A 15,353-nucleotide genomic window follows, 5' to 3' on the forward strand; every position below is an offset into this window, starting at 1 on the left:
CCTGGCCTGATCGTAAAGCTATAAACCAGTCAGTCACTGGACATGAAAGCATTCCAGGGTGACAGTAAAACATACATCCCACTTGAAACCACTTTTTCATACAATTTTATAAATCCCAGCAGGAACAAGGTACAATAAAACAAAGCATATATTCAGAGAGGTCACTTTAATGCGAGTCACCTGATACCTTACACCCCTAGATAACGTCTACCAGAGAGCAGAAAGCGATATCTCTTTAACCGTCACAGCCAGATATGTCATATTTGATGTCTGGATGTTCAGAATATGGTTCTGCATATTAACCTGCCAGTGGCAAGGCTGATGCATGCACCTATGGAAGGTTATTGACCATGGTATAAACGCAGGAGGGATTTGGTCAAAGTCAGGGTCCCCGCCTGAACACCCCTCCACAAATAAGGCGATTGGTTCTCTGCTTTAAGGAGACACCCTGCTGGGTTCCTAGAAAACCGGCTGTCATGCCTGGAGAGAGAGAAGAAGAGATTCTCCCTTTTAATATCAGGAACCAACTTCGGGAGAAAAGGCACCCTTTTGTTCGGACACTTGAACACTGCTTAAACCAGGATTTCTGCAAGTATCCTACCTTCTTAAACTTCTTTCTTTTATCTCCCTGTTGTGTTATTGCTCTCTATATTTTTATATATATATATATATATATAAAGATAAGTTACATCTTTTCTGTAAATATTTTTATTGCACCATTTTGACCTTTTTAGTAATAAATCCTATTTTCTGAAAAGTGTTGAATTGTTTCTAAAGCTCTTTAATGCAAACTAAGAATCCCTGTCTCTGAAGAGTGCTACTGTGTGTTTTAAAACCTCTGGATACATCTGTCTGCGGTGACAGTGTGTATACAGATGCTTATTCAAACATCATAGTGTTACTGCTAAGATTTGTGAGCTTCCTCCTTCTCTGTAAAAAGGTGGTGGTGGCAGTGTGAAGGGTTAATTGTGTAATTAACCTGACCCAGTAACAATCGCTCACAGGCTGTTGGCACCTAGATTGGTGTCCAGTGAGCTGGAAAATCTTTGTGCAGGGTGCAGCTGAGAGTGGCATTGTTACGCAAGTGGCAACGCGGTTTTAGATTGGCTAGTCCTTTGGGCACAAGTTGGTGAGAAGGACTGGGGTCTGATGCCGCGCCCGTCACAGGTATTAGTACTGTATTCCTGAGCAGGAGATAGTTGGTGATGCAGGCCTCAGGCAGGAGCAAGTTGTTGCGCAGAGATCACACAGGAAGAAGGGCAATGCTCTTCCCCTTCCTATGAAGTAGCCTCTGTCTTAAGTCCGTAAAGGAGCAAATCTTGCCAAAAAAAAAAAAAAGACAGCAATATCTCCAGAAGCTGCAAAACTGGCTCAAGTGACAGCAAGCACCGCACTATTCCCTGGGAGGTTAAACAGCAATGAAATCTCTGACACAGACTGTATGCAGTATACTCACTTGGACAGGTTATCCTTCAGAGACAGGGACATTGACTGCCATAGTTCTGAACCTGTGGAAGGTTCTGCAAGTGAATCCACAAACATTTTGCCAAAACATATAAAGCAGAGCTATGGTTAAACTTAACTTGAATACATTTTTCCTGTGTGCTGTCACTTTTTTTCTATTTTGCAATGACTAAAAAAACAAGACCACACTATGCACGTTTAATGTACAATACAAACACCATAGCTGTTTTAACTACTCATGAACATTTCAAATTGCTTTTTATTAGTTTAACTATGCTTATTAATTACATATATCAGTTAAAAAAATAAAAACAATTGCTTAAAAGCATGGTATGTAAATAAGGTGAATTCAAAAACAACACTAAAGGGTCTATTTATAAATGTTTTTCCCAAGATTCACACAACTTACACCTAACATTTACACAACTTTCACACATTTTCTATTAGGAATAAACTGAAAAATTGTGTGAATCCTCGGTAAATGTTGTATGACTCTTGGGTGAAAACATTTATAAATATACCTCAGTTTTAAGGAACCTTAGGTTTTGGATAAGGCCCCAAGTTCCCTTTTATCTACAGTATATTCTGAACATTTCCCATAATTATAAACATACGATAAATATTAAGCAATATATATATATATATATATATTTATATAGAGAGAGAGAGATGGCAAGAGAGAGATGAAGAGAAAGCCAGAGAAAACATTTTGCACAGAATCAGAATAAAATGTGTTTTTATACACAGAACATACAAGATAGGTGCATATGACTGCTGTTTTGAAAAAGTGTTTGAATGTTGCTAATTTATTTGCTTGCATGAATTACAAGGAGGTTCCAACTTAAAGTCCAATTGAACTATCCATTCAAATTAACCCCTTGGCATGAAAGCCTCTCGGTGCTTTAAGGGTTATAACAGCCAGGACGCAGAGGCGGGCATTCGGATCATTTGACTGGTGTGATTGGCTGTCACATCGGTCACATGATCGGAAAGCTCCTGTTTGCAAATATGCATTGGGAGCTTACTGATCTCTGCCGGCTACCATGCAGAGAGCATGCTCACAGCACGTTAAGTTGTTTTACATATATATTTGCATATATGCGGCTGCTCAGAGTTAAGGCCCACTCACCAAGCTGCAGCATATATGCGTACTGCCGGCATCAAGAGGTTATGTAAATACAGTCTAGGAGCATCAAAATAAAAGTCTTATGGCTGATTTCTTTAGAAAGCAGCCACAACCTGAGTAGAAACACCTGTTCACTTTCACTATGCTGTAAAGAACCCTTGCTCATTGTGTAGCAGCTGCGATCTATTTGCACAGGTCTGACACACAAATGTCATCTCAGACCTTAAACTGGTTGTAAAAGCTGACAATTTTTACCTGCATGCATTCTATGCTTGGAGGTAAAAATCCTTCTGTGTGTAGTTCCCCAGCCCCCCTAATACAGTACTTACCTGAGCCCTATCACAATATAGCGATGTGCATGAGAGCCTTGGCTCTTCAGGGACTTTCCTTCCTCATTGGCTGCTGTCAATCACAGCCAGTGAGCCAATGAGAAGAGGGTGCAGGGCCAAGTCGCAGCTCTGTGCGTGGACACGCGGAGCAGAGGCTCAGAAGCGAGTCTACTGGGTACCCCCATAGTTAGCTGCTTGCTCTGGGGGCACTTGGTCTGAGAGAGGCAAGAGCACTGGCGGGGGACCCAAGAGGAGGAGGATCGGGCTGCTCTGTGCAAAACCACTGCTCAGGGCAAATAAATAGTATTACATGTTTGCTATTAAAAAAAAAAACATTGTCTTTAATATCACTTTAAATCTTAAATTTGTAAAGCTCATGTTCCTTGCTGACTAGAGAGCTGCAGCTCTAACTCAGCAAGAGAAAAGATGGACTTCTGCAGAGAGATTGCCGCTCCTGCACAGAATGCAAGAGTTCTTCTCTGCAGCTTGCTGGCAGGGAAAACGGTTTCTACTCGGGCGGTAGCTGCTTCAGTTGAAAGACCTGGCATACGTTGCAGGGAATTAACATAGCTTACTGTACTATTATAGTGAAATAGGCATGATTGTCAAAAACAGAAAGACCTGTTTCAGAGTTCTGCGCCTAATATAAAATACTATTTAAAATAAAATCTCTTCCAGATTTGATCTAGTGTACAGGATGCAGCCTGTCTACTGGTAACCTCCCAGACAGCTCACATGCCTCTGTCTGTGCAGTGAACACACTACATGGACAGAACCTGCATATAGGCAGGGAAAGCTCCTTCTCTGCCTATATGCCGAGCTGTTAATAAATGCAGGGATAAAATCCTCCTCCTCCAGAAGGGGCTTGGACCCTTTTTTTGATTCAGGGCAGAATCTGCTCCATTTTCCCATCATAGAAGTGTGACGTGGGCTATGTGCCACTCTTTGATAATTTCCCCTCTTCTGTTTTGATGCATCTGGAATGTATGTAGCCGATTTAAACTGAAGGTTTAGTTGGGCTTTACGCATTAAGTTGAAATTCTGCAAAATGTTTTACATCTGCCATACAGACCTGGAGAATATGCTGATTTTTTTTTCAAATAGTAAGGGGCTGTAGAAGTAAGCAATAGCTCTGTTGTTAATAATTAGAATACAATGCAAGTACTTTGCCTCTGAATTTTCATCTAATTGAATGAATTATTGAATGCAGTCTCTGTTGTGCTTGCATAAAGAATCTATGTACCAAATGTTTAACAGTTTGTAGTAAACAATGGGTCCTTTTTAGTCCACTGATGTTGCAGAATATCACAGTTCAATTCCAGGACTTCCTGTTAATTCCAGGTGCAGTGTAGATCTGTGTGGAAAGTAAAGCCTCATGCCAGCGGCTGACACAACAGAAAGACTTGCTTAGTCACATCTAAAGCCTGTGCAGTCTTGCAGCTGTGGCTGTATAAACAGATAGAGGAAAAAAGTAAGGAGCAAATAAAACTAAGAAAACAAGTAAATAGGGACTGAAAATGTATAGGTAGTACAAAAAATAAACAGAATTGTAGAGAAAGTAAACTTGCACCGGAAGGCTGGAAATAATTGTTAGATGTTTTTCAAGTTTATAATTTTAATCAACAAAAAGGACAGGCTTAAGCTGACCTCATGCATAAAGGTTTCCATAGATTCCCCCATCCATGCCAGACAGTGTAGGTGAATGAATCTCCTACTGTTGGCTATTGTATTCTGGCAGCCGGCACCCATGGCTGTCAGAATACCTGAACAGTGACTGCAGATGCTGGGCTGTAATCGCTATACAGCCGCCTTTTTTCACCCAATTTTTCAACGTTTGTCGAGCTGGCTGGTGTCAAAAGGGCCACCCACATCTCAAATTTTGGTTGACAAACGATATGAAATTCGAGCTGTGTATGACCAAATTTACAGACTGGTGCAGTGTTGTGAGTGATTTCCTAGGCAAGCATATGAATTCTCCCAACCATAAAATGTAAGCTAACAAAAATTAATGTATAATTTAACGGTGCCGCATCTCATTTTTGCAAACCACGTAAATCCTTTTAATCATGAAAATACCACTTTTTATAAACACCAGATGCAGGCTGGCTTTAAACCTAACTGCTTCCAAACAGTCATGGTAATGTGGACATTCTCGGCTGCGCTCTTCTTCTCCACTATCCTGTGTATGTCCGTGTCATAAAAAACAGTATATCTTCTCCAGAAACTTTGGAGGGGAGCCTTTATCTTTTATAGACGACACAAGCATATACATGACTAAGTAAGGGAGAAAAAAACATTTATGGTAGACATTGCTGTGGCTCTATATAGGCCCAGCTAATAGTAATTCTGCATCTGTAAGATTGTATTAATAATGGGGGAATTCTAGGGAACAGTTTTTAAAGGTAAAACTATTCATTTAACCACTAGCCTACAGGGCACGTTTACTCCCTTCCGGCCCAGGCCAATTTCCAGTTTTCAGCGATGTCGCACTTTGAATGACAATTGCGCGGTCATGCAACACTGTACCCATATGAAATGTTTATCATTTTTTTGTGACCGATAAAGTATTATTTTGGTGTTATTTAATCAACTCTGGGTTTTTAATTTTTTCTTAAACAAACCAAAAACCACAGAAAATTTTGAAAAAAAAAAGTTTTTCTTAGTGTTTGTTATAACATTTTGTAAATAAGTGATTTTTCTCCTTCACTGATATGCGCTAATGAGGCTGCACGAATAGGCTGCACTGATGGACACTGATAGGTGGCACTGATGAGGAGACACTGGTAGGTGGCACTGATGGGCATTGACGGGCATCACTGGTACATGGTACTGATATATGGTACTGATAGGCAGCACTGACAGGCACTGATATGCGGCACTGACAGGCGGCCCTGACTGGCACTGATTGGCAGCACTGATAGGTGGCACTGATTGGCATTGATAGGTGGCACTGACTGGCACTGATGGGTGACACTGAAAGGCAGCTCAGATGGGCACTGATATGTGGCATTGATGTGCACTGGTAGCACTGATATGCACTGGTAGGCACTGATATGTGGCACTGATGAGCACTGACACAATGGACACTGACAGGTGGCACTTCTGGGGTTACACTGATCATCAGGGCACACTGATCATCAGTGCCCTGATGATCAGTGTACATGTCCCCTCCGCGGAAAGCCGACTACCGGCTCTCCTCTCCTCATGAGCTGTCAGCGTGACAGCTCGAGAGGAGAGAAATGCAGATAACCGGCATTTCCCTGTTACATCTGATCAGCTGTGACTGGACACAGCTGATCACATGACCAAGCCGACACCTTCGGCTCTTTCCGTGATCGGTGATCCGCTGTGTCCGAGTGACACAGTGCACCGCCGATCGCCGCGCTGCACGCTCCCTGAGCCACGCATGTGCGGTGAGAATGGGAGGACGTCATATGACGTCCTCCCAGAACGAGAGAACCACCTTGCATCCGTCATATTACTATATGGCGAGCGGAAGGTGGTTAAGTGCATCTTCGCACATGCTAAAGAAATGGAAAATTGCTGAAGCCAGAAAGCCAAAACATCATTCTAGGGCTAGGCAAACCAAAACAACTGTATTTCAGTTCAGTATACCTCCAATCCCCAATGTACTTTTGGGCTTAAATGCAGTGTTAGGCTGGCCATACACTGATCAAAATTCAGCCGGTTCAGCAGGGACTGCCTAAATTCTGATCAGTGTGTGGCTGTCCCTGCGCAACAGTCAATCCTTTAACTTCATTTGAAGGGATGTACTGGAAAACCTTTTTCAGTCAGCTACTGTAGCTGCTGATAGGTGTATTCTGATAGCTGTGGGTGTCACTATCAATATACAGTTTCCCGGAGGCGGAGGATTCCTCCATCTACCTCAGTTCTGGACTGCAAATTCATGCGGTTAAGGAACTGGTTTTCACAGCTATACCTGGATTGCATTTTAAATAAGTTGTGGAAAAAAGTTCTGTACCTTGCTACAATAGTTTGTGGGGCTGAGGCAAGTCAGAAATGTCATACTGATTACCATTCAGAATTAGTTCAGTGCAGAGGTGGTGGTGCAGAGGTTTACAAAGATTACCCTCAGTCTTAGGCCTTTTGCACACAGTACTGATGTTTGAGCATCTGCTTTTTTGAAACATAATTTCAGGTGCTTGTTTTGTGCATATTTATGCTTGTGGGAATATATTCTTGTGGGAAAACTCGATTATATTTATGCTCATTTGCATGTATTTGCGCACATTTGCGAGCAAGGTGGCGTAAATTACAGACCAAAACTGCAGGTTTTCCTAATTTTTTTTTTGCTGAGGAAATTGCGATGCTTATTTTATGTGCCTGTGTGCAAAGACACATTGTAAATAATGGGCTACATTTTACTTGTACTGAGCTTTTTCAAGGTGCAGAGTGCAAGAGGCCTTGGAAGATAATGTTTTAAAATGATAACTTCCTGCCCAAAGGACGTCCATGGATGTCTTGGGTTGAAGTGGCTATAACGGAATGATGCCTGCAGCTAGAGGCATCATCCCAGTATTAAAATTTGCAGCTATTGATTTTCTTTCATGCAGAAGGTATTTGAGTGGCTAAAGAGCCACATGATCACTTCTGCGGGCAGCACAAGTGGGTACCCCTACCATCGCCGCCTATCCCGGGCTCACCCAGCTGATCGCGGAGCTTGGGACCGCTGTAAATGGCAGTGACAGTCATTATAGAGAGAGAGAGGAACTGACATTGTTCCTCCCTCTCTGTGACCCCAGAAACTGGAAGTGACGAGAGTTCATCACTTTCGGTTTCAGCTCTTTGTTTACCTGGTTGTCGGTGGCCAGGAATGCAGTCAGTCAGACCGATATGTGTCTGATCGGTTGCATTGGAGCCCAGAGGAGAGATCTGGGGTCTAACAGATGTTAGATCTCTCGATATAGAGGACCTTGATTCCACAGGGGATGTTGTTCATCCCTTGTGCAAGCAGTAAAGTTGATTTTAAAAAAAAAAGTGTCAAAATTAAAAAAAAAGTACTGCTCCCCATGTGCTTATGCGCAAATGTGAACCCATACGTAAGGCCAGCACACATATGAATCTGGTGATTGCACCAAACTTGTGAGGTATCGTCGCGAACGTCAGAGAGAGAGCAATAATTTTAGCTCCAGACCTCCTGTGCAACTCTAAACTGGCCACCTGAAAGGGTTTTTAAAGTGTCGCCTATGAAGATTTTTAGGTACTGTAGCTTGGCGTCATTCCACGGGCGTACACAATTTTAAAGTGTGGCATGTTAGGTTCCATTTACATTTTTATAATCATCTTTTATATTTTAACAAAAATTAGGTATTATATTGTGTTTGTGTGCAATAAAATTAAAGTGTATTTTTTCCCAAAAAACTGCATTTGAAAAACCTCTGCGCAAATACCATGTGAGCTAAAATACATTGCAACACCCACCATTGAATAATGGCCTCTGCCATTATAGGGCCTCTGCAAAAAAAATATATATAATGTTTGGGGGTTCTAAATAATTTTCTAGCAAAAAAATACAGATTTTTATATGTAGGAGAGAAATGTCAGAATAGGCCTGGGCAGGAAATGGTTAAATAATGTTTTAGGTATAATTTTTATAAACAATTTGCAAAGATCATCCCTACTGAGCGACATACAGTTATGTATGTATGTTATCACCATAAAAATGTACACAAAGCAGACAGTCATGGTAATGGGAAAAGTTTACACAAAACTTTACAAAAAGCAGACAGTTGTTGTAGTTATTCTTCAATAGAGAATAATACAAAGTTCTGTCTTTCTTTTCATTACAAAAGTACCATGCAATCTGGTGTGGGCAGTGCGTTTGCAACCTGCGTGTGGGGTGTTAACTTATATTGACAACCACTGCAGCTTGCAAAAGTAGTTCATTTTGCATGTGGTTTAAATCACACAGGAACGCACAGTGCGTTCCTGTGCAATTCAGATGTGGATATGGTGTGAACTAGCCCTATGTGACATTGCACATAAAGTTCAGTAGAGATACAGTATGTGACTCATATATGCAAACATAACCTTTTACACAGGTAAATAAAGCCCTTCATAATTGTTTATAGAAAATTATGTTTTTTTAATGTTCCCATTGCTTTGCATACACTTTTCTTTCTCTTCACTTAATTACTTTAATGACGAAAGTAACCTAAAAGGATATGTGCACTTTCAAACACAACTAACCCTCTCCCCCCACTTCTCCCTCTCCAGAAGCATGCTTAACTTGAACCAGCAGCACAGCATCTGCCATTTTTTTAGTTTTTTTTTTTAACATCCTTTTCCATAGACTTTTAAGGGACCATGCTGCAAAGTCAGAGATACCTAGGAGGTCTATGGTGAGCTACTGCACAGGTGTGGCCAGTGCACAGAAGCTTTATGAGAAGGATGTAAGCAAACACTGGAGGTGGCTGGATCAAGGCTAGTTTGGATCTAAAGAGGGTGAGGTAGTTTAGCTGGGGAGGATTCATAAGTGTTTATCACTCAAAACAAAGTGATTTATTTGCAAATTGTCCATTAATCTGAATTTGAATCATAAGAAATTGACTGTGAAAATCAACAAAATGTATTTCATTTATGCATATAACGTACAAGCAGTGTATCACACTATGGGAAAAGAGCATTTATATTTATACATATACATGTTTTACTTATATATTTATTATATTTCTTCTCTTTTAAATTATTTACTGCTATATCAAGGGGGAAACAATATCTTACACTTTGACTCAGACACACATGATGTTCGCCCCATATTCCCCAGCGCTGTCACTGCTGTTGCTGCCTCCACCTAGGGCCGAGTGTTCAGAAGAGGAGGGGAGGGTCTGTGGAGCTGGGGAGGTGGGAGACGTAGGGGGACTTGGGGTGGAGCATAGAGCTGGAAACAGAAAATGAAAATGAGATAATGCAGGAATCATGAAAGGTGTTTTTGTGCTTATGTCAGGAAAATGGAGCAATGGAAATCAGCATCTTACACAGTTCAACCATGGAACCCTCCTCCCCCAGAATAAGATGTCAACATTTCAGAAATGTAAGGTTCTAGTTAAACACATATTGTACTCAGTGTCAAATACCTGGCATATGCAATATTTGAATGCTATGGCATCTGCTTTTATTACAAAGGTATGCTATTATCTTGTCACTGTAAAGGGCTAGGCAAACAATCTTGATTACAATATTGACTAGGCAAACAATCTTGATTACAGTATTGACTAGGCAAACAATCTTGATTACAGTATTGACTAGGCAAACAATCTTGATTACAATATTGACTATCACACTAAAAATAAATAAATATCAAGCTTCAATAGCAACTACGGGAACATTTATAATATTCTTTGCTTGGACACCACAGTGTTTACTCCACACTGTGTACAATTCATTTAAACAAAAAAGATTGCAGTGTGGAACATGCAAAGTGTACTTCCCATTACATTAGAGAGAGTACTGGGATTTGAAGAGAGCTCAGTTATATGACTATGAAGCATAATTTAACCAGGCTCTTCTCCATCTCTCCCAACAAAATTCATTGTTCTAATTAACTGCCAAAACCATTACAAAGCCAAATGATGGCTTTATACCCTGTTGATGGAATCTCCATAATGTAATAAAGTTTAATCCGCTTTAAGAGACCTAAACCTTTATTACGGCATATACACAAACTACTGTGGGAATATGTTTTCACTAGAGTCTCACAAAGATCGGTGCATGATGCACAAAAGAAATTTATATTAATATGCAGTGGTGCTGCACTTCATGTTTATAAATTGTGTATTTGGAGGGCATAAGTATACATATGTGTACATGTATAGCAGAATGATGATCTGAACTAGCTGTGTTCGGTACTGTGTTGGTATAAGAATCAGTGCTGCTTAGATATACATGCATTTAACCACCTCAGTACCAGCATCTTAACTCCTTCCTTACCAGGCCATTTTTCAGTTTTCAGTGTTGTGATAGTTTGACTGACAATTACTAGGTCATGCAACACTGTGCCCAAATGTTGGTGGTATTCAATAACTACTGTTTTTTATAATAAAGCAAAAATGACCATCATTTTAAAAAAGCCCTGTTTCTGTTACTTTTCTGTTTTAAAACATATCAAATAAGTCTGTACTAGTCTGTAGTTATAGAGGTTATTTACAGCAAAAAGGCTGTTCACTTCGCAAGTGAAGTTGCACTTTGGAAAGGCATTTTTCCATATCTTATTGCATGCGGAGACGCTTCACTTTGAAAGGTATATCTAATCCCATGCAAGGAAAAAGAAAAACCAGCACTTTTGCATGCACACGCTTGAATGATGGAAGTCAGTAGAGTTTCATCTAATTCACTAAGCTCTAGCAAAACTTCTCTTCAAACGTGCAACTTCACTTGTGTCTAATTACCTTTATTAAATCAACCTCATAGTGTCTACAAACTATGGCATACTGTATGTTTGAAATTTATGAACTCTGATGTTCTGAGTAGCTATTACATTTCTTGATGCCCTAAAATGCAAGAACAGTAGAAACACCAGCAAAATTAACCCATTTTGAAAAGCAGACACATACTAAGAGACATGGTGAGTCTTTTGAAGGTTTAATTTTTCATGCCTGTTTTTATTTTAGTTGCCTTTATCTGCATCCTTTTTGTGAACTTGTACCCAAAGCTGAACTGCATATTTAAGAAGAGATCTAACGCTTTTAACATGGGCAAAATTAAGTTTCTCTTTCAAGTCTATATCTCTTTTAATACAAGTATCTTGCTTCCTCTAGAAGCTGCAAAATGGCATTTTTTGAGGTTAAAAGTTTATGATCTATCAAAACACCAAGAGCTTTTCCATCATTGACTTAACCAGATGTGGTCCCTAGATAATATGTGGCATGCATGTTTTTAGCCCCCCAAGTGCATTTACATACTTTACATCTATCCACTTTAAACCTCAATTGCCATGTCCCATTTGTCCAATTAAACAGTGAATACCGCCTTCGTCTGATATAGACTGTCATCCATATATCACATACCTACTTATGGAGCCTTGAACTACTGATTAATCTTTATTCACATAATGATTATATATATTTTTCCATTACAATATTTTGGTATAGATTTATGAATAGCAATATCTATCTTAGCGCTGCATGTTGTTATATATATTGTACACAGAAGGTTCTTTATTACCTTTCATGGCAGCTGCTCCACCCATACAGATCTACTGCTAGTTTTCCCTATTATTTGTTTCAAACAGTGAATCTAGGTCAACTTGTAAGTCAGACATCTTGTAGTGACTTTAGTCTACTATATAGCTTTGTGTCATCTTGAAAAAGAAATTTTACCTTTTAATCTCACCTCTTTATCTATAAACAGGTTGAAAAGTAAATCTCAAAAGTGATACAGTAGTTGTTCACAGCTACACGTCAGGTTCAGGACAGGATTAGTTCAGGATCTTATCTTGTTCACACATATGAAGGTTAGAAACGGTTCCCATAGAAGTCAATGGCCTGTAATCTGAACCTGAACCGGACTTCAGTGCAGAGAAATCGGACATGACTCTTTAAAACTGCACTGATTCCGCACCGCCGTTGCACTGGACATATGTAAACAGGCACCATAGCAAGCAATGTTTCACATGCCATGCGGATTAGATGCTGTTCAAACTTCATCCAATCTGGATATATGTGAACGGCACTTAAAGTGATAGAAGGGCTATTTTGTTGTTTTTCTGTTTTTGATTTTTTAAATAAAAACGTGTTATACATACCTGCTCTGTGCATTGGCTTTACTAGAGCATTCCCAGTCCTCCTCTTTTGGGGGTACCAGCCTGCACTTCTCTTCTTCTCTGTGAATGCATGTGGGCTTGATCCCAAGATGGGCAGTGTTTGTCTATTGACACACACAGACAGTGCTGCCTCGACCCCGCCCTCCGATCCTACCTCACAGGATTCGATTAACTGCAACAGGAGCCCATGGCTCCTGCTGCTGCCTACATGTTTTATAAGGAGAGGGGGGGGTGCTTAACATGAAAGGTTGTTGACCTCATCTGTGGTTGTAAGCAAATATGAACAAAACATATATTTCTATAAGTGTATACATGTCTCAATTAAGAGCACGAAGTGTCATTTGTGTAATTTCTGTCTGCTGCTTAGACAACCTCAGCTCTGTTCCTGTGTGGAGGGTGTGTGTCTCTTCAATCCAATCAGCTCTTAGAACTCTCCTTATTGAGTTCTGCAGTGTGTAATTTCAGCTCAATGCCACTTTTCTTTGTGAAGCTTAGACAAGCTTTATTAATTCTTGGCTATGAACTGCTGTAAAGAAGAGAAGGCTGCAGATAAACAGGCACAACTTATATAGGAGGATTTGTTTCAACTCTGTGTATCATCTGAGGCCAGTCACTTCACTGGGTATATGTAAGGATTTACAGCCATTTTAATGCAGAGAATGCATTAGGGTAAAAAGCCTTAAGAACCACTTTAAGCCATGCAGAATATGAATTGTTAATATCTACTCTCAAAATAAGACCTTTAAGTCAGTTTTATGCACTTCAGTCCAGAACTCTGTTTCCCTATTAAGTTTCAGCACACAGCTGAAATCCTTTTGGTCATGTTCGATGATACAGAGAACTGGCTCTGTGATAACATCCGCATCCAACATCCCCTCTACACAAATGAACTATTGAACTATGCCCCAATTGTAAATCATCATCTTTGGCAAATAACAAATCTATATGGAACGAGGGTGCATTTCCCTACACACCATCTGGCCAATTGATGAATCTAAAATATATAACCTTTATTCAAATATATAGAAAATATATGCTCAGCTGTAATTAAGGCCTATTGGAGTGGAATGTACTGTGCACTACATTATGACTGGATACCATTGCAATTATTTACCTTACATCCAAATGGTTAATAACACCAGACCAAATCAAATACCATACCATTTTAGATGAAGTGATGGCATAAAAAGAAACACTGTAGTTTGATCATAAACCTATCAGCTTGAATATATAATCTCTACCCCATGAACAAAACTAATTAGATAGTATAATCTATCTTGCTACAGATATGTAATACGGGTACACTCATCCACGGGCTTAAATGTCAGCCTCTCATTGACAAGCCCCATACATCACCATATCCAGACAAAAATACCTCACTGTCTTGAGGAATGCAAATGATGCACTATAAAATGCAGTACAGACTTCTCCAAAAAAAAAAGGGGGGAGGGGAGGAGTGAATACCATGTGCATTCAAAAAGCGCTCCCAAAGAAAAAAAGACTCTCTCTCTCTCTCTCTGAGAGAGAGGGGGGGCATCAAAATGGCCCACGCACGTGCTCAGTTCCTCAACAGACACCATATTGTGGACAAAACCTGCACATGCTCAGTACCTCAATGGACGCCATCTTGTGGACAAAAAGCAAAACCACTGCAGCACATCAGTCCACAACACAATAGACACTGCTGGTGCTCCTAAACACTTTTAATGCCCCACTAGTTAAGGACCAAAATTACAGTTCATACCATTATATAGCATTTATGGAGCAAAATCAAACAAAAAGCACAGAATCCCTAATCCCATACAAAAGATGAATCACACACAAAAGGATGGAAGGTAAATCCTTCATTTAAACCATAAGGTGCCCTTAAGCCTAAACGGAAAATCCATTTTGCTTCAAGTTTCAAAATACATTTATCTAAGTCTCCTTTTCTAGGACCCAGATTATATTTGTTAAGAATGTGTGATGTAAAACAGTCTAGTTCTTCTACAAAGACCATAGTGTACTCCCACCACCCAAGAAAGAGATTTGCATACGTATGTGCACACGATGAACCCATTGCAGTTCCTCTGCGCTGTCCATATATTTAAATCAAATAGGAAAAAATTGTGTTCCAATACAAACTGCAAAAGTTGGAGAGTGAATGTGATATGCTTCTCAAATAGTTTACCTCTAGTTTCCAGAAAGGATTTACAAGCTTTTAGACCCAAGTCATGACTGATATTACTATATAAAGCCTCCACATCTAGACTAGCTAGCCACACATCATCTCCCATTTTGATATCTATTAGTCTGTTTACAAAGTCTTGTGTATTTTCGATATATGAAGGTAAACTATATACAAATGGATGCATGATATAATCTAGATATTTGCTTGCTCCTTCTGTAAGATTATTATTGCCAGATAATAGGGCGGCCAGGAGGTTTTTCTTTTTTTGTGTACCTTAGGTAAGGCATAAAAAGTTGCAATAGTTGGATGTGCATTCATAATAAAGGCACTTTCATCTTTGGAGAAGATCCCCTCTTCAACAGCCCTTTTCAAAATAGAGTTCAACTCACTGAAGTATTTTGGGGTTAGATCATTCTGCAGTATTTCACAGGTATTCTCATTGCTTAAGAACTCATAACACATTTTCAAATAAAATGCTCTGCC

At 39.8% G+C, this 15,353-nt stretch overlaps 1 protein-coding gene across 19 annotated transcripts in view; it reads right to left on the reverse strand.

Moving 5' to 3' along the window:
- Positions 1–2,560: 2,560 nt before the first annotated feature.
- Positions 2,561–15,353, reverse strand: part of PLEKHA6 (pleckstrin homology domain containing A6) — a 605,411-nt gene continuing 592,618 nt past the window's right edge. For 18 of the 19 annotated variants that reach the window (XR_016311607.1, XR_016311598.1, XR_016311596.1 and 15 more), the window contains 2 exons: positions 9,664–9,820; positions 2,561–4,365 (listed from right to left, as the gene is read on the reverse strand). Coding sequence is in view for 3 of the 19 variants with exons in the window: in XM_089669392.1 (XP_089525518.1) it covers positions 9,672–9,820 (149 nt within the window). In the remaining 16 variants the exon portion in view is untranslated. The remainder of the gene's footprint in view (positions 4,366–9,663; positions 9,821–15,353) is intronic. The other variant, XM_089669394.1, reaches the window with a different exon arrangement.

The sequence above is a fragment of the Staurois parvus genome, unplaced genomic scaffold (genome assembly GCF_062004578.1).
Source record: "Staurois parvus isolate SC_StPar_1 unplaced genomic scaffold, SC_StPar_1.0 ptg000074l, whole genome shotgun sequence".
Classification (NCBI taxonomy): domain Eukaryota; kingdom Metazoa; phylum Chordata; class Amphibia; order Anura; family Ranidae; genus Staurois; species Staurois parvus.